The 23,323-nt window shown below is 28.8% G+C and overlaps 13 protein-coding genes and 1 non-coding gene across 14 annotated transcripts; 9 read left to right on the top strand and 5 right to left on the bottom strand.

Moving 5' to 3' along the window:
• Positions 1 to 29: 29 nt before the first annotated feature.
• T552_01779 (hypothetical protein) lies at positions 30 to 1,070 on the bottom strand (the record flags this gene model as incomplete). Its single annotated transcript, XM_018370346.1, has 2 exons — positions 30 to 883; positions 929 to 1,070. 2 exons carry the CDS (start codon positions 1,068 to 1,070, stop codon positions 30 to 32), a joined length of 996 nt encoding a protein of 331 aa, XP_018226063.1.
• Positions 1,071 to 1,565: 495 nt separating this feature from the next.
• T552_01780 (hypothetical protein) lies at positions 1,566 to 2,566 on the top strand. Its single transcript, XM_018370347.1, has 3 exons — positions 1,566 to 2,178; positions 2,228 to 2,293; positions 2,338 to 2,566. Exons 1-3 carry the CDS (start codon positions 1,612 to 1,614, stop codon positions 2,518 to 2,520), a joined length of 816 nt encoding a protein of 271 aa, XP_018226064.1. The 5' UTR covers positions 1,566 to 1,611; the 3' UTR covers positions 2,521 to 2,566.
• Positions 2,567 to 2,594: 28 nt separating this feature from the next.
• Positions 2,595 to 3,075, bottom strand: T552_01781 (hypothetical protein; the record flags this gene model as incomplete). The annotated part of the gene is made up of 2 exons (XM_018370348.1): positions 2,595 to 2,734; positions 2,784 to 3,075. The coding sequence occupies 2 exons, from the start codon at positions 3,073 to 3,075 to the stop codon at positions 2,595 to 2,597; spliced, it is 432 nt and encodes a 143-aa protein (XP_018226065.1).
• A 176-nt stretch (positions 3,076 to 3,251) lies between these two features.
• Positions 3,252 to 3,840, top strand: T552_01782 (hypothetical protein). Its single transcript, XM_018370349.1, has 4 exons — positions 3,252 to 3,335; positions 3,383 to 3,462; positions 3,520 to 3,587; positions 3,636 to 3,840. Exons 1-4 carry the CDS (start codon positions 3,298 to 3,300, stop codon positions 3,792 to 3,794), a joined length of 345 nt encoding a protein of 114 aa, XP_018226066.1. The 5' UTR covers positions 3,252 to 3,297; the 3' UTR covers positions 3,795 to 3,840.
• A 316-nt stretch (positions 3,841 to 4,156) lies between these two features.
• On the top strand, positions 4,157 to 7,086 carry T552_01783 (hypothetical protein). The gene is made up of 13 exons (XM_018370350.1): positions 4,157 to 4,271; positions 4,314 to 4,338; positions 4,386 to 4,422; positions 4,474 to 4,505; positions 4,550 to 4,625; positions 4,683 to 5,083; positions 5,133 to 5,318; positions 5,363 to 6,312; positions 6,355 to 6,480; positions 6,530 to 6,550; positions 6,595 to 6,722; positions 6,765 to 6,853; positions 6,898 to 7,086. Exons 1-13 carry the CDS (start codon positions 4,203 to 4,205, stop codon positions 7,038 to 7,040), a joined length of 2,283 nt encoding a protein of 760 aa, XP_018226067.1. The 5' UTR covers positions 4,157 to 4,202; the 3' UTR covers positions 7,041 to 7,086.
• A 230-nt stretch (positions 7,087 to 7,316) lies between these two features.
• On the top strand, positions 7,317 to 9,024 carry T552_01784 (hypothetical protein; the record flags this gene model as incomplete). The annotated part of the gene is made up of 7 exons (XM_018370351.1): positions 7,317 to 7,411; positions 7,459 to 7,513; positions 7,558 to 8,031; positions 8,074 to 8,205; positions 8,250 to 8,342; positions 8,385 to 8,537; positions 8,593 to 9,024. 7 exons carry the CDS (start codon positions 7,317 to 7,319, stop codon positions 9,022 to 9,024), a joined length of 1,434 nt encoding a protein of 477 aa, XP_018226068.1.
• A 590-nt stretch (positions 9,025 to 9,614) lies between these two features.
• T552_01785 (hypothetical protein) lies at positions 9,615 to 10,479 on the bottom strand. The gene is made up of 2 exons (XM_018370352.1): positions 10,203 to 10,479; positions 9,615 to 10,159 (listed from the first exon to the last, which is right to left on the bottom strand). Exons 1-2 carry the CDS (start codon positions 10,431 to 10,433, stop codon positions 9,683 to 9,685), a joined length of 708 nt encoding a protein of 235 aa, XP_018226069.1. The 5' UTR covers positions 10,434 to 10,479; the 3' UTR covers positions 9,615 to 9,682.
• Positions 10,480 to 11,135: 656 nt separating this feature from the next.
• Positions 11,136 to 12,958, top strand: T552_01786 (tRNA dimethylallyltransferase). The gene is made up of 7 exons (XM_018370353.1): positions 11,136 to 11,156; positions 11,200 to 11,328; positions 11,374 to 11,571; positions 11,615 to 12,203; positions 12,251 to 12,511; positions 12,585 to 12,669; positions 12,735 to 12,958. The coding sequence occupies exons 3-7, from the start codon at positions 11,428 to 11,430 to the stop codon at positions 12,910 to 12,912; spliced, it is 1,257 nt and encodes a 418-aa protein (XP_018226070.1). The 5' UTR covers positions 11,136 to 11,156; positions 11,200 to 11,328; positions 11,374 to 11,427; the 3' UTR covers positions 12,913 to 12,958.
• A 158-nt stretch (positions 12,959 to 13,116) lies between these two features.
• Positions 13,117 to 13,201, top strand: T552_05023. The gene has a single exon. It is a non-coding gene; the product is annotated as a tRNA-Glu (tRNA).
• Positions 13,202 to 13,355: 154 nt separating this feature from the next.
• On the top strand, positions 13,356 to 14,241 carry T552_01788 (hypothetical protein; the record flags this gene model as incomplete). Its single annotated transcript, XM_018370354.1, has 4 exons — positions 13,356 to 13,662; positions 13,710 to 13,807; positions 13,842 to 13,912; positions 13,980 to 14,241. 4 exons carry the CDS (start codon positions 13,356 to 13,358, stop codon positions 14,239 to 14,241), a joined length of 738 nt encoding a protein of 245 aa, XP_018226071.1.
• A 122-nt stretch (positions 14,242 to 14,363) lies between these two features.
• T552_01789 (hypothetical protein) lies at positions 14,364 to 15,953 on the bottom strand (the record flags this gene model as incomplete). Its single annotated transcript, XM_018370355.1, has 5 exons — positions 14,364 to 14,585; positions 14,633 to 14,830; positions 14,874 to 15,198; positions 15,245 to 15,794; positions 15,845 to 15,953. 5 exons carry the CDS (start codon positions 15,951 to 15,953, stop codon positions 14,364 to 14,366), a joined length of 1,404 nt encoding a protein of 467 aa, XP_018226072.1.
• Positions 15,954 to 16,229: 276 nt separating this feature from the next.
• T552_01790 (hypothetical protein) lies at positions 16,230 to 18,930 on the top strand (the record flags this gene model as incomplete). Its single annotated transcript, XM_018370356.1, has 12 exons — positions 16,230 to 16,367; positions 16,409 to 16,535; positions 16,574 to 16,696; positions 16,733 to 16,877; positions 16,921 to 17,060; positions 17,105 to 17,202; positions 17,250 to 17,885; positions 17,927 to 18,029; positions 18,079 to 18,210; positions 18,253 to 18,382; positions 18,427 to 18,770; positions 18,815 to 18,930. 12 exons carry the CDS (start codon positions 16,230 to 16,232, stop codon positions 18,928 to 18,930), a joined length of 2,232 nt encoding a protein of 743 aa, XP_018226073.1.
• A 249-nt stretch (positions 18,931 to 19,179) lies between these two features.
• T552_01791 (hypothetical protein) lies at positions 19,180 to 19,933 on the bottom strand. The gene is made up of 4 exons (XM_018370357.1): positions 19,758 to 19,933; positions 19,533 to 19,700; positions 19,273 to 19,486; positions 19,180 to 19,223 (listed from the first exon to the last, which is right to left on the bottom strand). Exons 1-4 carry the CDS (start codon positions 19,885 to 19,887, stop codon positions 19,181 to 19,183), a joined length of 555 nt encoding a protein of 184 aa, XP_018226074.1. The 5' UTR covers positions 19,888 to 19,933; the 3' UTR covers position 19,180.
• Positions 19,934 to 20,286: 353 nt separating this feature from the next.
• On the top strand, positions 20,287 to 23,287 carry T552_01792 (hypothetical protein). Its single transcript, XM_018370358.1, has 14 exons — positions 20,287 to 20,522; positions 20,587 to 20,739; positions 20,784 to 20,825; positions 20,871 to 20,950; positions 20,994 to 21,177; positions 21,227 to 21,381; positions 21,425 to 21,464; positions 21,507 to 21,864; positions 21,911 to 22,113; positions 22,154 to 22,159; positions 22,208 to 22,594; positions 22,635 to 22,691; positions 22,737 to 22,984; positions 23,029 to 23,287. The coding sequence occupies exons 1-14, from the start codon at positions 20,333 to 20,335 to the stop codon at positions 23,239 to 23,241; spliced, it is 2,316 nt and encodes a 771-aa protein (XP_018226075.1). The 5' UTR covers positions 20,287 to 20,332; the 3' UTR covers positions 23,242 to 23,287.
• Positions 23,288 to 23,323: the final 36 nt, after the last annotated feature.

The following is a 23,323-nucleotide window of genomic DNA, read 5'->3' on the forward strand; positions in this document are numbered from 1 at the left end:
CGTATAACAGTTTTAGATGCAGAACGTTGTCAACTTTGAGGATTATCTTTTTCAATTTTAGATTCGTCATATGTTATTAATAAAGTATTCCATTGACTACAAAAAACATGTGTTATCTTTTTATTAGAAAATTGTGGAATTTGAATCCATATTAGAGTTGAATATGATAAACAATTTTCTCCTTCTTTCCCTAGTGAATATATACCATTCGTCGTTAATACAACAATATGTTCGGATCCTATTCCAAAATCCAATATATCAACATTTTCCCCTAAGTCCACTAAATTAAATTCTGATTTATCGTCAGAAGTGTTAACTATTTTTCCTAGTCTTAGCCAGCCACAAATATATAAATCATTATCTGCACTTTGTGCACCTGTCATCCAACCTCCTGCTGCAATTTTTTGGATTTTAAGACCTTGTAAGGCACTTACAATAGTAGGAACTGTATTAGATTCAACACCATCACTAGTCTCCCTGCCTAATTGTCCATAAATATTATCTCCCCATGTATAAACTTCTCCATCTGATGATAATAAAGCAAAATGAGATGCACCTGCTGATATTTGAAGAATTTTAGAATTTTCATCTTTTAATTTCAAAGAAAAAATATTACAAATATCAAATCTTCCATCTTTAGTATCAAAAAATATTAGATTCTTATAATTATAGTCTGTTCCAACCAATTGACCATTCCCTGCCTCCACTACAATCCCAATACCTGTATGTAAAATATTCCCTTTTAAATCTCTTAAATTAAATTCAGAATCAACAAACCCTGAAATCTCAATCGTTCCAAATGCACAAAGAATAGAATTTGTGAAATGAATATCCATATTATCAGCTCTAAAACCCAATAGTTTCAAGCGTCCATTAATACAATCTAAACATTAAATTTTTCAAGTTATAAAAAAAAGAATAAATATACATAATATTTCCGACCATGCATTAAATACAATATGAATATTTCCCTTATCAACATGCTGGATCATTTTTAATTCAAATAAATAATGTTCTTCATTTTTTGCTAATTGACCAAAAATATTGCATCCTGATCCCCAAATTTCCATTTTTTTTCAATATATATATAATATCTCCTTATAAATCTTAAATATAAAAAGAAATCCTTTAATATTTTTCACAACTTTATAGTGAAATCTTTTTTTTAAAAAATAATGCCAAATAAACGTCTTTTTCAAAAATAAAAAAGCAAGAAATTAAATAAAAGCATAGAAAATCCTTATTTCCTTTATAAAATGACTAATATTCCAAAGAAAACCCCTTATTTCCTTGATTTTAATATAATTAACATATGTTTTTTAAAATACTGAAAAAATGCCCATTTTTTATCATTTTAAAAAGCGGAAAAAAAGGAAACCCACTAATATAACAACGTACTTTTTATTTATACTATTAAAAATCTCTTAAACAGCTTTTTATGACACTTTTTTTAATTTTATTTAAATTCTATTTTTCGAACGTTCAACTTCGCTACTTTTTTTTATTAAAAAACCTCTAAAACATCCATTCAACATATTATTCACATTAAATTAACAGTTTTTATAAGAAAATTTCTATTTAAATCTTATCTTTTATCTTATCTTTTTATTAATGGATAATGAAGTACTTGATGAAAGTGAAAAAGCACGTTTGCGCCGTAAAGTTAGAAAAGAAAGGATTCTAGGACATGAATCAGAGCGTTTATCAAAGATTGCTAGAGTTTTATATCCGGAATCATCTTTTGAGGAGAAAAAAACATTAAATTTGAGTGAAATATCATCTAAAACAAAGGAATCTAATGAAACGAATTCTTTTGCTTTTGAAGCATTAAATGACCAGAGAAAATCAACATATCCTACAGAAAATTCATCATTTGGATTAGATTCACAAGAATCATTAGATTTTCTTAATGAAAAAAACAATTTATTTGAAAACTATCAGGATAAAATTATATCCAATTCAATTTCTTTTCTAAAGGATATATTTTTTAATGAAGCATCTACAGCTCAATCTAGAGAGCCGGATCCTTTAGTATATCCTATTACATCAAGTTCTAGTGAAAAATGGAGACAATGGATCCATTTTGTTTCTACTATGGCACTTTTACTTAAAGTTGTATTAGGACATACAAAATTTTTGGGTACGAATCAGGATCGTCTTACTTATTCTATGGAGCAGGTATATTTATCTTTTTTTTTCTTTCTATTGCTTTAAATATTATTTTTAGCCAATTTTTTACTATTTCATGATGATCCAATGGATTTTACATTCTATTTGGCTTCTACTTCAAACGGTACTCGTATCTCTCTCTTATCTTTCATCTTATTAACCTTACAGACCTATTCTCACCCTACTAACTGGTTTTTTCTAGATCCTTATCTTTCTCCTTCTTTAAAATCATATTTAACTATTCTTTCTCGCTTCTACTTGGTCTACAAAACATGCATACGCGATATTTGTCTTATTGTATTCGTTCTTGGCTCTGTTGCTGCCTGGAATCAATTATTTTCCCATTCTTGACCAAATATATTTTTTTTCAAAATTATACACAAATCTCTTTTATTTTTTATCCTTTCATCTTTTAACTTTCTATATTAACCCTTCATTTTACTATTTTCCATAATTTCTTTGATTTCTTCTTTTCCTACTTCAACTGCTCTCGTCTTCTCTACAAACTCTCGACATATCTCTGACGCATCTTTATGCTTCATATCAATCTCCATATCACCCAATTCTACTTATTTAAGACATTTTCTTATATATTTATATATATATAATCTTACTCTGATGGATCTTTAACTTTGCATCTTTTTCTTCATGACTTCGACAAACTTGAATATGCAAATATGGATTATGAAATTGAACACTTGGCAAATAATCCTTCCAGAATTTTCTATTATTTATTAATATTGAAAATAATATAAATACGACTTGCCTGGGTCCCATATGTCCATCTTTATTTTTAAAGGCCATGAATAAAGTTAAGCCGTGAATATCAGAGGGTAGTTTAAAAGCACCAGGACCGCTAAGAATACGAGCAATTTTTTCAGCAGCTTTTGTATGTCGTTTTGCCATGGATAAATGGGTTTTACTAAGCAAGCAGACTAATATATGTAGTGTATGCGGGATGTATGCGGGATGTATGCGCTATATATGCGCTATATATGCGTATTATATGCGTGTTGTATGCGTGTTGTATGCTTAGCTTTATCTCGAAATATCTACACTTTAATTTCGAGGGTTCATCATTAGACGATTATTTTTTATTGGAAAAAAAAGGGTTAAAAACAATAAATAATGTTTAAACCATCCCAAATTTTGAAAGGAGCGAAAAGGTAAGTATATATTGCTTTTTTTTCCGGGAAAAAAGTGATATTTTAAGGCTTCCGATGACATCTAAACAGGGTCGTCAGTTCTACAAAGGATCTCGAACAGGCTCAATGGGAAGACATACAAAACGAGGTTTATCATTACCACCAAGAGTGTATAGAAGTGTCATTTTTTTCTAAAAAAAATTAGGTGGTTATATCATTGATTGGGCTAAAGTTAGAACATTTATTGTTCCAAGTGGACTTGATACGACATCAGTATATATTTATATAAGAATGAAGAGAAAAAGGGTTAATATAGAATAGTTAAAGCCATTTGTGACAATGAAAGTGCGGCCAATGCGTTCTACTTTTGGACCGGGTCAAAAACATGGATTTGATGGTAATCTATATTATAAACAATGGAAAGAAGAGAATTCAGAAGAGAATTCAGAAGAGAAAAGAGAAAATATTGGTGAAAACTGAAAAAGAATATTTAAAATTATATTATGATTGAAACGAAAGGGGGGTTTATTGTATAATATAACAAAAGTCAATAATAGTATGCATTGAGGTTGGATGAAAAGGAATTAAATATATAATTATTAAAAAAAAAAACAAGGGAGATAAAGAAGGGATTCTATTGGTTTATTATTATTTATAATAAAAATAATTGGCATTTTTTTAAATAAAATTACAAACTTGGAATTTTTTAAAAAGATATTTATATGAGAACACACGAATCTATGTTATAAAAAGGAGAAAATTAATTGGTGACTATCTTTTCGACACTTTATTACATTTTATTTCAACATTTTTTTATATTTCTATTCACATACACCGTTCACGTTGGAAAAAACCTTAAGAATTTGAAAAAAAACATTTTTAATTAAAATGAATCAAGTTCATAACACCTCTTCATCTTCTAAGGAAACTATTAAGGATATAAAAGGACTACTGAAGGCATGTTTTTTAATTTTTAAAATATTTGACTAATTTTTATAGATACTTATTTTTATAGCTATTTCAGGTATTCTTTAACAAAAAAAAAATAAAATTAATAATTTTTTTTTTAAGTTTCATCTATTCTTCCTAGACTATTTTCAGTTTTGAAGTATGTTTTTCCTAAATGATTATGTAGTTTTTGTGCTGATAATCCTATAAGATATGAATCTATTATTCATGAATTCGATCCATGTAAAAAATTTATAACATTATGATTTGATTATTAAAATATTAAGGGTTTAATTTCAGAGCTACGAAATATATTATTTCATCTTCTTTAGATGAATTTTGGAATTGGTTTGATGATCGAACGTATAGTTCCATTTTATTTTTTTCTCTTTATATGATAAATATTGATTAATATTCAAGATGGTATCCACTTGGCCGTGTAGCAGGTGGAACTTTATATCCAGGATTGATGGTAACATCATACATTATATACTCAATATTTCATTTTTTTAATTATCCTATCGATATTCGTAACATATGTGTTTTTTTTGCACCAGTATTCTCTAGTTTAACGGCAATTGCAACATACTTTTTTACAAAAGATTTAAAAGATGAACAATCTGGACTTTTAGCAGCTGCATTAATTGCTATCGTACCGGGATACATTTCAAGATCTGTTTCAGGAAGCTATGACAATGAAGCGATTGCCATTACTCTTCTTATGACAACATTTTGTTTATGGAACAAAGCTATAAAGACGGGAAGTTCTTTTTTTGGTGCATTGACAGCTTTTTTTTATTTTTATATGGCTGCAGCTTGGGGTAATATATATATATATATTTATATTTAAATACTTATATAGAATAAAAGGTGGTTACGCTTTCATTATAAACATGATTCCTTTGCATTGCTTTTGTCTTATTTTGATGGGCCGTTACTCATCGAAGATATATATAGCATACTCTAGCTTTTATACTTTAGGCACACTAATGTCAATGCAAATTCCATTCATTGGGTTTCAACCAATTCGTACAAATGAGCATATGAGCGCTCTTGGTAATTTTTCTGATTAAAGATAATATTCGTAATTAAGATATTAGGTATTTTTGGTTTAATACAACTTATTGCTTTTACAAACTTTATACGATCTCATATTTCTGGCAAGAAATTTCATGATCTTCTCAAATACAGTGTATTTTTTTTGTTTTTAATCTCTTTTCTTTTGTTAATTATATTAACGATGATGGGAACTATTTCTCCATGGACAGGTCGTTTTTATTCTTTATGGAACTCTGAATATGCAAAAATTCACATTCCTATCATTACCTCTGTTTCAGAACATCAACCTACTTCTTGGTCATATTTTTATTTCGATTTTTCATTATTAATATGGCTATTTCCTGCTGGTGTTTTTTTTTATTTTCAGAAATTAGAAAATGAACATATTTTTGCTATAATTTACAGTATTATGGCCAGTTATTTTTCGGGAGTAATGGTTCGTCTTATATTAGTATTAGCACCTATTGTATGTGTATCGTCTGCGCTTAGTTTATCATCCTTGTTGGACAAATATTTAGTATTTCCAGAAATTTGGTCTAGAATAGTATCTGGTTCGTTTAGAGCAAAATCAGATACACCTATTTCAAAAGTAGTTCATGAAAAGGCACAGAAATCTCTAGAAAAACGAAAATACTATTCATCTAGTGCATTTAAAGCATCAAAAGATATGTCCAATAAATTTATTAAATCATGGATTCCAAGGGTTTTATTAATAGTTATACTTTTTTATTATTTAGTAATCTTTGTCAATCACTGCACATGGGTTACATTTAATGCATATTCATCACCGTCTGTGGTTTTATCAGGATTGACACCACAGGGAAAGGATTACATTATTGATGATTATCGGGAAGCATATTATTGGTTAAGGCAAAATACACCATATGATGTAAAAGTAATGAGTTGGTGGGACTATGGTTATCAAATCACTGGCATAGCAGATAGAATTACCATAGTTGATAATAACACATGGAATAATACTCATATAGCGGTAGGTATATGAGTATTTTTCTTTATGACTAATTGGATATAGACAGTAGGCAAAGTAATGGCTAGTTCTGAAGAGGTTTCATATCCAATTTTAAGAAAACATGAAGTAGATTATCTTCTTGTTATTTTTGGAGGATTGTTAGGTTATTCAGGAGATGATATAAATAAGGTAAAAACTAAAAATATTAAATTAAAGATTTTAAACTAATTATATCAAGTTTCTTTGGATGATTAAAATTGTATACTCTAAATATGTTATTTCTATTATATAACTATTTTATAGGCAGAAGGTATCTGGCCAAACGAAGTAAATGAAGAAAATTTTTATTCCAATTACTATGGATATCGAGTCGACGAGAATGCAACTCCTGCTATGAAGGAAAGTCTTTTATATAAAATGTGTTATTACAAGTTCGTTTAATTCTCTATCTTTCTTTATTTTAATCGATATAGCTTTAATAAAATGTACGGTAAAGACCGTTCATATGATCTAGTAAGACAACAAAGTATACCATCAGATGATATTTCATTAAGTATATTGGGTAAGAAACCCAAATCATTAACAAAAACTAATATAATTTTACAGAGGAAGCTTTTACTACTGAAAATTGGCTTGTTCGAATCTATAAAGTTAAAAGTCCTGATAATTTAGGAAGAAATTTTTTCGCTAAAGAAACACAATGGAACCGAAATACTGACGAAATTCACAAAACATTAAGAATTGATTGATTTCAATATTCATAAAATACTTTTTTTTTTACTGAAAATTTTATATACAAAACACTATTGTTCAAAATTCACCTTATTCAAAAAACACCTTGTTATACTTCTCCATATTTGAAATACAATATTCAAATATTTTTATTTTTCAATAATAATATATTTTCATTGATCGGCACAAGAAATAACAAATTTTCTATAAAAACTTTGATGATCCACAAAAATTCTAAAAAAAAACATGAAAACTTCAGGAAAACAGAGAACATCGGCTCTTTATATGAAACTATGCAATTTGAAAATAATCTCAGAAATTTAAGGGAAAATAACGATGATGATATTTATGACAGTGAGGATGAAGAATATCCAGTAAATTATGTAGAGTAAAAGGCATTATACATATAGAATCACTCTGATATATTTAAAAAAGTTATGATCTTGATTCATGGCATCTTTATAATCAAAAAACCAAGGAAATAGTCCATGTGAGAAGAATCTAAGGAATAAATTATATATTTAATAAAGATAGTCGGCTATGAAAAAAAAAGCAACAGAAATAGATCATGCATTCTCTTTGATTGGGAATCGTACACATGGTTTAGAAGATTGCTCAAGATATGATGTATCATTAGAAAAACATTTAGAAAAAATAACAATGAAACATAAAGAAATGGATTTTAAAGAGAGTATATTGTTTGAACATAGGAATAAAGAGATTGTGGAGAACATAGAGAAGGCAATAAAGAGAGCGGATGAGGAGGAGAAGGAGATTGAGCGAAAGAATATTGAAATTAAGCAACAAGAGATGATTTATCAAAAAAAACTTGAAGAAAAAAATATAGAAATGGAGGGAAAAATGGATAATAATGAAAGCAAAATGGATATGGTAGAGACTATTGATGTTTTAGAGCCGGTGGTTGAAGAAAAAAAAACACCAGAATTAAAAAAGGAATATGTATATAATGCAATGGATCGTGTATTAATGTACAAAAAGAGGATAGAAGTGGGTAGTTATGTTGAAATTAAATTTCTAATATGTTTTTAGGATATTAAATTGAATGTTCTTAAACCAGTTTCGGAAAATGCGACATGGAGAACATTTTGTTTTCAAAACAAGCGTAAAATTACTCCAAAATGTGGTCAATTAACAAATTCCAAACAACAAATAGCACGCATTGTATTTTATATGTTTTTTCTTTTAAAATATTACTAATTATATAGACAAGAGATTTGGAAGAAATTATCAAAACGTCTAAAGAAGTAGCTATAACGGTATATCATTGGATATTGAATTTTTTATCAAAAGCAGTTATAGTATAGAATTAGAAATATGATTCAAATTCTAATTTAACATAGAAACAAGCGGAAACTGAAGTTACTGTTAATTTGTATTCAGCATATCCTTTGGCTACTGTTTGTGTTTTTCTGATGTCTAGTCATCCTGATTTGGTTGATATACTTTTGGCACGTTTTGCTAAAAAATGTCCTTATACAATACCATATTTCAATGTAGGACTTTGATTGTTACAAGTTATAAAAATAAATAATCATATATTTTTTTTAGTATAATAAAAATACAGAAGAAGGAAGAAAAGCATTAGGATTTTATCGTTCAAAGAATGGAAAGTTTGAGGAAGAAGCATCTTATACAGAAAGACAGTGCGGAATTTTTGCAGTATTTTCGGCAATTATGCAAACTGAATATATTCCTAATCACTTACCTATACGTTTTGGATGGACTCTTCTTGCTAAAATTCTAAATGAATCACCTTCCTCTGAAACAGTTTTTGCAATCATTAGCACATTTATAGATATCGCAGGAAACGCTTTCATGAAACATTATGGATTACAAGCGGATAAATTAATTCGACTTGCGGTAAACGAATGGGCTGGAAATAATAAAGGAAGTAATGCAACTAGACTAAGAGTTTTGGGAGAAGAATGGATACTCCATAAAAAAATTGGATTAAAAAATGGAGGACAATTTGAAGAATAACATATACACAATTTATATACAATTATATATTTAAGTGGACATATAAGTTATTATTATAAAATAGTCATAAATTAACCTAGGCCGAATATTATAAAGATTTTTTGTGCATTTTAAAGCATTTTTAAATAAATAAATATAGCATTCATAATAAAATTAAATTAAATTAAATTTATAAACGGTTTTTTCAAATAAATAAAACATACAACATTCTACACTTTAAAAAGAAAATTCACATTCATTTTATTAAATAAAGTTATTATTACTTTCTTTTCAACATTTACATATATCATAATCAAAATGAAAGCAAAAAATCTTCAAATATCAATAGAGTATAGAATCTTTTTCATTTTCACTAATAGAAATTGCCTGTGCTTATAACTTTTAATCATAAGCCTCAAGCTCCTTTTTTTTTTAACATTATACATTACCATAACATTATTAGGGCAATGTATATAATACATAATAAAATATATACTACCCTTAAAATAGAAAATCCATAACCCTTATTGTATATTAAATCATTCTAAAATATTTACTTAAACACTGTTTAAATTAACATTAAAATTTTCAAAAAAAAAAAAAAAAACATTATTTCCCTTCTACTACATACAGAAAATATGTTAAAAACTCCTATATCTCATTCAATTCTCTCTTTCATTTATCCTACTGTTGTAGCAAGTACGGATGTCACGTGACGATTTCCCTTAGCACCAACTAATATCCATTCTCCTGATTCTGATGGTGGATGCCAAGCGGAGTTTGATGCTTGGCAAACTAACGTCTTAAGACGTTCTTCTTCAAGTGTCTTCTGATGATGACGATAATTTTTAAGTCTTTCCTCCTCAATGCGCGCCTTTAATAGCTTCTGTTTTTCACGTTTTACTGCATTTTGCTTCTGTTTCTTTGTTTTTACATTTTCCTTCTCTATGAATGGCTTATATGCGCTCGTTTCTACCGATTTTCTCCCTGTTGGAGTCTCATGCTTCTTAAATTCTGTATCCATTTTATTCTCCTCATTTAAAGACGCATATATAGGCGCATATATTGGGCTTTTTGGCCCACGCGATAATATTTTCGGCGCATATATAGGCTGTTTTGACACTGTATCGGCTCCCTCCTCTATTTCAGTGCTATTCTAATCCCTTATCAATATACCCTTATTTTTCGCCCTTTTTTACCTCTTCTTCCACGCATATACTCCGGGTTTTCGCTACGGTCTCCTCCAATGACACTTTATCCAAGGCTAGACGCCGCTTTTTACGCACTTTTTGGCTCAATACCTCCCCCTCAATTCTATCTGACCCAAATTTATCCTCAAGAGAAAACCTTAAGCACGGAACGCCCTTTAAAGCAATATAAACCGTTCCTGAAAATCCAAGGAATAAAATCCACGATATAAGAGGAGTCATACTCGTATCTCTCAAACCCAATGCCCAAACCCCTTAAATTTAACGTCTGCACCAAATATCTATTTTGCAGATAATTTCTGGCAATGCAACTGACCTATGTTTTTATGCGTGTAACCCTTTTTCCGGATACTAAAGAAATCAAAAAGCTATTAGGGAATTAGAAATTATACAGGGAATATTTAAATTAATATGAATGAGGGGCAATAATGGGAGGGAAATCTATAAATATATGAATATATAATGGATTATATGTATGCAGGAGAAGGGGGAGGAAGCCGGGGGGTTTAGAAGGGTAGATAAAAATGTAACAAAAGGGGGAATTATGAATGTTTGAGTGTTTATAATAATGTGATCATTTGAAATATTATATTAGAAAAGGATTATAAGTGAATATAATGTAAAGGAATAGGTAGCTATATGGAGGGGTATTAGAAGGAGAGGAATGAGAATTTTTTTGGAGAGGGAAATGGGAATATAGATAGATAAAACGGGATAAGATGAATGAATGGAGTATTTTGGTGGAATAAAAAGGGGGGTTTATGTATTAAAAAGAAAGAAGAGATAGGAGAGACAAGATAGGGTTAGGGTTAACCCTATCAATTAGATAAATATAAGAAACGATGAATCGAGCGATGTAGGAAGAACGAAAGAAAAACCAAATCAAACAGGAAGGAATTTTGATGGTTTAGAGGAGCATATATAAGGGAATTAGGGGTTAAATTGGTAAAAAAAAGGGAATATGATGAAGAAATATTTAATTATATAGGGGGGATACGGGAAATTTCTAGTCTATGCAGGCGCCGTTACGAAATATATGCGTCATTGTAGGTTAGTTTAGCGCATATAGTCCGTCAATTGAAGGTTTTTAGGAGCTACGGGAGTGGGAAAGTCCAAGGTTGTTTATATATGCGTGTAAATAAGGAGATTAATGGTATATAAGTTAGGGATTGCACTTGCCAAGGCATTTTCAGGAGAAATTATTAATGGGGATGCTATGCAGATTTATGAAGGATTAGATATCCTTACTAATAAGCAGTCTTTGGAGGAGAGAGAAGATGTTAAACATCATTTACTTGGATATTTAAAGATAACAGAAGCATATAATGTTTTTCAATATGAAAAAGAGGCGCTTTGTATTGTAATTAGAAAAGGGTAATGTGAAATGTTGATAATGAGGGTAGATAGAAGGGTTACATGAAAGGAAAACGTTGCCAATTTTTATTGGAGGAACAAATTATTATATACAATCGGTTTTATTTAAAAATGCACTTTTATCAAAAAAGAAACGAGTAACGGGAGAAGAGAAGGAAAAAATACAAGGGAAAGAAGAGGAGAAAAGATTAGAAGAGAAAGAAGAGGAGGAGGAAAAAAGGAAAAGTATGATTAAACATTTATTGAATATTTCTACGGCGGATTTATATCGTCGTTTGGAAGAAATTGATCCATTGATTGCAAAAAGATGGCATCCGAATGATCGACGCAAGATTCAGCGTTGTCTTGAAATTTATTATGAAACGGGATGTCGTCCTAGTGATTTGTACAATGAACAACGAAAAGATAATGATAAACGTGAAATTCCTAGATTTAGAACATGTATTTTTTGGGTATATTGTGATTATAAGGTTTTGGATGAAATGCTTGATAAAAGAGTGGATAAAATGTGTGATTTGGGTTTATTTGATGAAATTAATATGATGTATGATGTATGGAATACACTTGATCAACAAAAAATAGGTTTAGACGTACAAAAAGGGATTTGGCAGGCTATTGGTAGGTATAAAAAGAATTATATTAAACATTTGGAAAACACATTTTAGGATTTAAAGAATTCTTGCCATACCTTCAATTACCTAAAAATACCGAGAAACAAACGAGAAATACATATCTTTTGAATGCAATTGCATCCATGAAACTTGCTACTCGTCAATACGCTAGAAAACAAGTGAAATGGATTAGAAACAAATTATATCCTCTTTGTAAAGCGGCAGGGATGAATATTCGATTTTACCTTTTGGATGCGACGGATTTATCGCTTTGGGATAATCAGATACAAAATCTTGCTATATCACTTTTTTCAGGTAATATTGAACCCATATATTCCTATAAATTTTCGATAGGCTTTAGAGTTTATTAAATCTAACGTGATTTTAGACTTTTTACAAGACAAACCTGGTCCAGATCCTCTTTCGCTTAATACGGTTGCAGCATCATTACTTTCTTCAAAAAAAATACTTGAGTATGTTGGAAATATATATATATATATATATATGCATGTAATTCGTAATTTAATAAAATGATTAGTTATGCCTCTCAAACAGATCTTTGGAAACATTATACTTGTAACGTTTGTAAAACTTCATCAGGTGCACCTTTTGTAGCAGTTGGTCTTCCTCAATGGACAATTCATTTACAAGGACGTAGGCATAAAAGAATTGCTACTAAGTTAAAAATGAACTCTTCAATCATGGAGGATAGATAAATTTATGTACAATTATGCAATTATTTTGAATCATTATGTATTCAAAATCAATAAATGAATGCAGAAAGACCTCGTTATTATTGTGGGCTTATACGATAACGTATTTTTTGTTTTTGTATAACTTGAATATTCAATAATAATATACATTAAAAATATCAAACTAGAGAGAGTTATAATGAATATTACTTTAGATATTAAGGACGATCCGGCGTGGTGTAATGGTTAACATTTGGCTCTCTCATACAATTAGGGCACAGCCAGGCTCGGGGTTCGATTCCCCGCACCGGAACTTTTTATTGATTATAAAAAACTGAATTTACGGATTTTTTTCATAACCTGTTGTTATATCGTTTATACACACACACACACACACATACGTACACACGAATTAAACAATTCATATTATTAAATTTTGATATTTTTGTTATCATATACCAGTTATAATGCTATCAGTACATTCAAAACAATCCGAATTATATGATGTTACACCATTTCGTAAGAAACTTATTTTAAAAACATTAAATAATCCTATTTTCATAGAAAAAACATATATTCTTTATAACCCAAAAGATTTTTTATCAACAATATCAGCATTTCTTGCACTACTTCCAGTCGAAGTTGTTGTAATTTACCTAACACTTATTTATTGCCGAAGAGAAGTTGAAGTAATATTCATCTATATTGGACAAATAATTTGTCATTTTTTGAACATTCATCTTAAAGAAGCTATTCAACAACCACGGCCAAATCGTAAGTAAAATATCTTTTTATCTATTATAAAAATAATGCAAAATTAGCATTAATAAAAGGTTATGGCATGCCAAGTAATCACGCGCAATTTACATCATATTTTACGGGATATTTGATATTATGGCTATTTTTCAGGCAAAGATTTGTATAATATCTAGGAAAACCTAACAATGAAGTAGAGCACGATATTTACCAAAAATATATTACGTGCGAAACATAATTGTTCTTGTTTTCCTTTTAATATCTGTTTGTTTTAGCAGGTTTTTATATAATAAATATATATTTAATAATTAATCAAAATAATTAATATGTTTTAGAGTATATCTTAAATATCATACAATATCGCAAGTAATAGTTGGTGCTTTAGTCGGAACAGCATTTTCTGCTATATGGTTTTTCCTTGTTTCGATTATACGCCGTTCAGGAATAGTAAACTGGCTACTTTATTCAAAGATAAATACATATTTTTATATCAAGGATACGATGAACGAGGAACACCAATTATTGCAAAAGGAATGGCAGGATTGGAAGCAGAAACAAGCAATACAACAGAAAAAAATAGTATCCATACAGTCATAATATCAAATCGTCTACATCAATCATATCAAAAATAGGTTTTTTAATTTCATAAACAATCAGTGTCCCATCATAATAAAGCATCTAAATATTTTATTTTTTAGGAAAAAAAAAAAAAAATTAAATCATCTTACATAAATTTTATAGCGTCTCAAAAAAACCTTTTCTACCGTCATTCCAAGCAATCCACATAAAGGCGGGTCTTCCGGAAACTGTTGATCAGCAATTACTGTGTAACTTGATAAAATAGTGCCATCTTTACACTTGACTACACTTTTTGCCATATGCATTAAGCATGCCTTGCCTTTCTGCGATGCTACAATACAAAGGGATAAATCAGGAATAAACTAATAAAAATATTTATAAACTTTTCCATCTTAATTAATAATTTTACCTCCACCATGTTAATTCTATCCATATATCTTAAAATACTCTCAATGACCTCATTATTATCAAAAATATCCCTGCATTCTGCCAACAATTGAATCCCTGGCAGTGCTTCCCTAATGCAACATACTTTTATACTTTTTTCTGTTCCATAAAAAAGCAATTCATTATAATTTATTGAAGTATAACATGAAAAAAAATCATCCTGTAATTATAAATCATATAATTATGTTAAAATATAAACCTACATGCTTTTCAAAGGAAGAGTCTAAAGAATCTGAACTAATATGATTACTTTGTTTAAATAATTCCCGAATGCTAACATTAGTATAAAAAGCATTCTGCGCTTCCAAAGAATCATCCGTATCTGAATCATGTAAAGTCTTTTCTTTTTTATCATCTAAACGTGAACAATCTTCAATCATATGCAATAAATCTGTCTCCTTTGTATTATTTTTGTTCATAGAAGTTGTATTTACTTGTTCTGAATCAAAATTTAATTGTTTTTCTGATAAATCTGCACGTTTCAAAACTTTAAACGCCATTGAATCAATAAAACCAATAAACCACCCCCTGTTTATCATTGTAAATTTATATCTAAATGCCATTCACATTCTACCTGTCAGAATCTATATAAACATGAAGTAATGAACCTGATATAACATCCCAAAGTCTACATGTCGCATCAATGCCAACACTTGAAAGAATAGTACCACTCTTATTAAAACAAATACTTGGTATATTATCGTTATGGCCATAAAACTTATGAGGCCATTCAACATTATCTGTATTCCATTCTTTAAATGGATTTAAAACTCCAAGATTCCATAAAGAAATATAATGAGAATTAGAACTTATTGCTAAAAGCCTTTTAGATGGGTGTATAGCAATTCCCCATGCACTTCTTCCAGTATTAAAGATCAAAGGTGGTCGTAATAAATCTTCCGTAAACCATACATTAACAAACCCAGAATCCGTGCAGCAAACAAGAACCTCCTCATCACCAATATATCCTACCTTAATAGAATTAAATGATAGAGGCGTCATAATGTCTATTTCTCCACGAATAACTGACTGTGGTTCTATTTGACATTTAAGCTCCCGGAATAAATTTTCAACTAAGCCCTCTGAATATGACTTTTCATACACACGTATGGCATCATCCACTCCTTAAAAAAGTCATTTTGATGGGTTTAAATAGTTTTTCTAGGAAAATAACCCACAAAAACATTTTTCAAGCTGACTGAAACTAAACCACATCTCCAATATTTTACTCCTGAAAGACCAATTCTTCTACAAATCTTCATAGAAAAATCTAATGATTCCATTTCTTTTATTAATATTCCTTTTCTTTTATTTTTAAATATCCATATTACCTACAATTTGTTAGTAGAGGTTGGTGGGAAGGGAATCTTGCATAGCAACACGTCGAGGTTGCCAAGGGCAACACATATAATTTTTCGAGATTAGCATAGCAACGCCAACGTCAAAAAAAAATATAAGGGATTTAGGTAAGAAAAAATATGAAAAAACAGAGGAATTTAATGGTTTTAAAGGGATAAAAATTATTTCATGATATTTGTATTTAAAATCTGAACAATTTGATGGTTTTTTTTGAAGAAAATGAGCCAGAAATGGCGGAGAATGAGGGAGAAGAAGAAGAAGGAAAAAACGAATTACCAAGAGATTCATTGACATTAGTTGAGCTAAAGAAGATTATATCAAATGTTCAAGAGGAGAAGGTATAAGAATTTCATTTTGAAGGGGATTAAAAGGGGATCAGACGGTGAAATATGATTTCGAATATAAGGAAGTAGATGATAAGGAAAAAGAGCTTGAAGAATGGTATGATTATGATGAAGTTGGTATTATACAAGGAAAAAAGATTTTTGAGGCATTTTTTTTAAAAAGTTGGTGAAAAATGGTTTAAATGGGTTAATTGTTTTAGAATGGATGAATAGCAAAATTAAGGAAAAAAAAAGATTTATTTGTGAAGAATTGAAGGAATTAGATTCAGAAGATGCTAGAATAAGAACGAAATCATGTTTTATTTTATTTTATATTTCACAAGGTTTTATTTTAATAATATTTTTAATTTTTTTTTAAGAAGTAGGAAATTATGGAGAAATAAAAGATAAGCAAGATCAAATATACTGGATACATGAAAACAATAAGATTTTAAAAGAATGTGATGCTCTTAAAATATTATATAATTCTATACAAAAAAGTGTTAATTTATTAAATACATATAAGTATGATATTGAAGTTTATTTGTTTAATTAATTTAAAAATTAGACCGAAGATTCATGAGAAGATCAATACATTTGAATTGGATAATATAACAATGTTAAAGGTTGAATTGAGCTGTAAAATGACATCATTTTATTTTCTTCTTGAAACATTTTATTCTGATTTAGAATTTCGTAAAAATGTTGGTAAGATTTTTAATTAGATCTAGGTTTTATATTGAAATTTTTAGTTGATCTTTCACCACCTATAATATCATGGATAATTGAAGAAATTGCAAATTTAAAAGTTAATCTTGATATATGGAGATTATATTTTCCTATTATTCAGGTATATTCTAAGTGAAATTGGTAGAACTATTTAATATATTATAATAGACAATTCAGATTCTTAAGAAACTTATACTTTGTGTATTTGGAAATACAGATGATTTCTTGAATTTAAAACGATATCTTAGAATGTTATCAGGATTACCACCAGAAATCAATAAGAAGGAAATTATAGCAACACCTCTTGATTATCATATATTCAGACAAAATATTATTTCAAAATATCCAACATATGATCCTCCTTCAACATTATTAAATATTGATCTAGAATATACTACATTACTTCCTATACATAAGGAAGAAACTGCAGTTAAAGATATACACAAGGACACTGATCCTTCTGTTACAGAAAACTATGTCACACCATTACCTTCACCACATTTTTCACCTAAAACAAAGCAATCAGTACTCAAAAAAAATCAAAATTTACCTTTTTTACTTCCACTTTCTGATTCTTTTGATCTGGAAATACCCACAAGTATTAAAGAAGCTAGCGAATTGTTTAAAAGCAAGACTCATCTTGATTTATCTACAATACAATTATGGAAGGAAACAGATAAATTTATGAAATTTGAAAGAGGATGGATTAAAGATAATTTAAATTCAATTGAAGAATCTCCATCATTAGATATACAAAAAGATCCATTGCATGATTCTCGGTTAAATGCAATTGAGACTGTATATGTAAGTAAACGTTTTATATAATATAATTTCTAAGATTTTAGGCATCATTGGTTTCACATTTAGAATCTTTTATATATGTATTGATGAAATTTTTAAACCTTTTAATAGATGATGAACAAAATTGTGCAAAAAAATATACAGAAGGTTTGTGAAATTTAAGATTATTAGTAATAATTAACATAATTGAAAAAAGAAAGTAAAAAAGAAGATAATAACTTCGACTTTTTTCCTCCAGAAAAGATTCTAAATATAAGAAAGAGAGAAATAGCATCAAAATCAATATCCTCAACGTTGTTACTTCTTTTAAAGTCATTTAAATTAAGTCGTAAGTTATAGAATTATGTTTTACATTAATTTATGTGAAAAGATGTTTTAAAATTTGAATTTCTTTCTCAATTGATATTAGATTCTGGTTACATTGATATATTTAATAAACTATGTTCTATATATGATCTGGTAGATTCAATTTCACACATTTCAGAAATTCCTTATTTAAGGTAATTGCTTTATATAAGATAAATTATAATATTAATTATTAAAGCTATTTTAATACATGTAATATGCAATCAATGAATTCAAACAAATGTTCAGAAATAATATATGATTTTTCAAAGGATAATAAAGTAAATAATTCAGAAAATAAAGAGACTGATAATAATATAATTACTCAATTTTCTTGGAGAAACTTGTTTTCTTTAGTTAATCATCTTAGAATCATTCAGAAGATTACAAAAAAGAAAACATACAGGAATTTGATGCTGATTCAAAAAAAAACATGGATTCATCTTCAAAAAATAACTAAAATAAGAAATGATATTGTACAACTTTATACATTAAAAATATTAAAAGGACAGATTCCATATTATAATAAAAAATGGAAACAAAGTATACAACATAAATTTTATCTTAATTCACTCTAATCATAAAAGATAACATGAAAATAATAACATCTATATATCTTCATTGTAGACCAGAACTTCAAGACGATTGGGTTTCAAGCGTTGAAGTAGACACAAATACAGAAGAATCTTTGGTTTGTCTTTGATCTATACATTTAAAAAATTAACAAAATAAGGAATATGCACTTCGCTCATTAATACGTTTTTATAATTATCACAATTACTCATTTCCTAATCAATTTAAATAATATCACAAAAAACAATTTTCAATATTTAAACAATATCAAATATATACTATATAAAAGCAAAAAAACAACCTAACTGATACACAATAAGAAACATTTTATGCATTAATAATTATAAAACAGATCAGCACAAAATATTTTTACTCCAATATTATCGCTTAGGATTATCAGTATCTAATGGTCTATTGAATCCTCTAAAACATATTTTTAACTGATCAGATCAAAATACTAGCTTCAATTTACCCTCTTCTATTCATATATTGTCGGTATTTTGTCGGTTTAACTTTATATACACTACCAACATCATTACCTTCAATTTTTTGCTGATGAGTACTCTTAAACCCAGAGAATCCAAGCATAGCTTCCATTTGTGATGTCTCATTATCGATATCATCTTCTTTAAGGTTATTCAGTGCTTTAATATCCGATTTCATATGCTTTGATGATACTGATTCATCTGAATCAAAAAATTTAATAAGAGATAAGGAAAAAATATGCCAAACCCTTCAATTCTGATGATCGGTTTGCATTTTTATATCCTTGTGGCGATACACTATGTCTCCCCACAGGTGAAACACTACGTCTACGCACATATGGATCATTGTCTGGGCGATATGATCCTGTATGGTCTCGTCCACTACGACTAGAATATCGTTCTCTACTTCTTTTTCCTTGTTAAAAAGCCCATCAACACTAGTCCAATACATATATATATATATTCCTCATACTTTCATAAGACCTGTCCTTTAAACGGGCATGTCTAGACTCATTATAGGGCGATCTTGACCTTGATCTCCTTGTACCCGATGGGCTTCTATCTCGTCTTTGGTCATCTCTTGAACTATATTTTCTACTCATTTCTTCAAAAGCCGATTAACACAACCCTATCAAACTCCACGGCTTCAATATGGTCTTAAGCAATAAAGATCCATCTTTAATACTAAATTATACTGAAATTCTTGGCAAAACCTGCTGCTTTACTGGTATAAAGTAAAAATGATGTCTCTTCAAAAAAAACAAAAATAACAAAAAATAACTTCTGGTAAGTCATTTACAACAGGTTTTACACATATTTTCGTCTTTTATATGTTTATTCATATATCTTATTCTTTATAGATCACGTGACCACCAGAAGATAGAATATATATGGGAGTTATGGACAAGTTTTTTTTAAAAAAATATCCAAGAAAAACCAACAAAACAGGTCTATTTAGAGGAGAATATGCCTTTCGTGTAGGCATTTTTATGGAGAAGAATGAAATTTAGTGAAAAACTTATATTTATAATATTATTGGTTAAGAAAATGGGTACAATTTATACACAAACAAAAGGATTAGAGTACCTATCTGAGAAGGTAGAGATGGCAGAAAGTGCCTCTCTTTTTTGGGGACCATATAGGCCAAATCTTTATATGGGGATTCGAAGTCGAGATCCAGAGGGGATGTTAATGGGAATAATGTGGACAGGAGTGGATAATTATACACAAATCAAAGGTGAAATTGAGGATACAGAATGGGAGAAGAGGGGTTAGACTGATGGTGTATTTTTTTTGTTTAGAAATGAGACATACGTGTGAACAAAATGATAATATAAAGATGTATGGATGGGAAGAATTTGATGTAAGGAAAGGTGGACGTCAAATTATAAAGGATGATGAAATGAATGTTGATATTGAGATGGAATTTGCAAAAATATATACAGAAAAACATAGTATTTTGTTTTATGTGAAAAAAAAGGATTTAATTGTATAATAGATGGGAATTGGGGTTTACGTGTTAAGGGAAAGCCTAGAAATGGTATTATTTCTAAGAGAAACATATATTTATTTACATTTGGAACAGTTGATAACAAAATATCTATATTTTTTTATATAGCATCATATAAGAATGAATTAAAATTGATCTCTAAACTTGGGAAAAAAGTAATATATAAACTAATTAATTTTACATATTAATATAGTTCAGGGAGTTGAGGGAAACGCAGTTTTTATAAATAAGACATCAAAAAAGAAAAACATTGAAATTACACAAGGACCTAGTACAAATGCATATCCATTATTTAGCCATACTGCAAAAAATGAAAAATATCTTGACAAATTTATGTATCATAGTATGGAAGTTCCAAAGAACAAGATATGGATGGCAAAAGGTATTATTATACAAGCATTGGATTTATAAAAAGTAACAGAAACGTTAAGATATATTATATTCAGTTTTACTGATAACAGCAAAAGACTATTATAAAAAATATGAAGAAGATATTCCTCCAGCAGCTCTTTACTATACATTACCAAATATAGATGGGGAAGGGAATTTTCATCTTATTCAAAAAGTATTTCAAGGACCTTTTGAAGTATATTTTAGTAAAATCTTTCTATTTCAATAATTTAAAATAGTTTGATATATTATATTCCTCAACAGATGATCCAATGACTAGTATAGATGTTGTAGAATCTTGTATATTACTAATTATCATAGGTCATCAACTTGAGAATGAGATTATATCTAATTCAAAATTATTCAAGGAGAGATTTATGAAAATATTTCCTTTTAAAGAACCATTTAATTCATATAAATACATAGAATTTGCACAGAGTCTTCTTTCAAATCTCTTGGGGAATATTGGATATTTTTATGGAGATTCTATTGTAGATAAAACATATACTTATGTATATCAAGAAATTCTTAAAGAATATGAACAAGAGGCTTCTCTGGATATACAAGGACCGTTTTCATTGTTTACAGCTACACCTAATAGGTCTTTTTTTCCAAGAGGTTTTTATTGGGATGAAGGATTTCATCTTTTACTAATTGGACATTGGGATAATGATTTAAGGTACTTTATAAACAATATATTGATACTATTAGTAAATAGTAATTAGTCTTGAAATAATAAAGAGTTGGTTCTCTTTAATAGATGATGATGGATGGATTGCAAGAGAACAAATACTTGGAGACGAAGCTAGAAGTAAAGTTCCCAAAGAATTCATAATTCAACATTCTTATTTTGCCAATCCACCAACACTTATTTTACCTATTATTTCTTTCCTTGAAAAACTTGAACAGAATAATAAAAATGAAACTGGTTAGTATTTTATTAACATTTTCATTATTAACTTGAATAGATCAAGGTCAATTCTAATTCAAATCTCATAGTTCTAGAACTAACAATTCTATAGACAACAAAGATGAGAATATCTATTCTAAATATATAAAATATCCAGAATTGGCTATTGATTATTTAAAAGAAATTTATCCACTTATTTCTCGTCAATATAATTGGTTTAGAAGAACCCAACAAGGGGAAATAGAGGAGTGGAACAGAACTGCATTTTCACCGAATGAAGGCTATCGATGGCGAGGATGTACTCCTCAACATTGTTTTACAAGTGGATTAGATGATTATCCAAGAGCATACCCGCATAATGGAGAATTACATTTAGATTTGTTATCATGGATGGGACTTTTTACTAAGGGACTTAGAATGATTGCTGAAAAAATTGGTTACCAAGAAGATGTTGAAAAGTATATATCAATTGAAGATGCAATTATTAAAAATATTGATGGTAAAGAAAAATCTATATTTTTCTAACTTTAATAAAATAGATTTACATTGGAGTGACCAACATAATGCATATTGTGATTGTACAATAGATGAAAAACGTAATTGTTTTCAAAAATTAATTATTTAATAACTAATTTCATTAGATTCAAGTATTCATGTATGTCATATCGGTTATGTTACCATTTTCCCTCTTTTGACGGGTCTTTTGTCAGCATCATCACTGCATTTTGATAAATTGTTAGATATAATCTATTCACCTGATCATTTATGGTCTTCCTATGGACTTAGAAGTCTTTCAACCAAAAATCCATACTTTGAAAAAGACGAAAATTATTGGAGAGGTCCTATTTGGGTAAATATCAATTATATGACTCTTCAAAGTTTGTATAAAGTAAGATTATGATTTATTTAATTCTTTACTGAAATAACCATTAGAATTATATTAATACACCTGGTCCTTATCAAGAAAAAGCAAAAAAAATTTATCATGAACTAAGAATAAATATAATTAATACAGTTTTCCATGAATGGAAACGTACCAATTTCGCATGGGAACAATATAACCACGCGTCAGGATCCGGTCAACGAACAAAAGGATTTACAGGATGGACTAGTCTGATCGTTAACATTTTATCCGAAAAATACTAGAATCATCTATGGCATATAACAAAGTACATTTTTCTCGACATATGCATCACATACTCGTTATTTTCAATATACACATTTGAAA

The sequence above is a fragment of the Pneumocystis carinii genome (genome assembly GCF_001477545.1).
Source record: "Pneumocystis carinii B80 chromosome Unknown supercont1.7, whole genome shotgun sequence".
NCBI lineage: Eukaryota > Fungi > Ascomycota > Pneumocystomycetes > Pneumocystales > Pneumocystaceae > Pneumocystis > Pneumocystis carinii.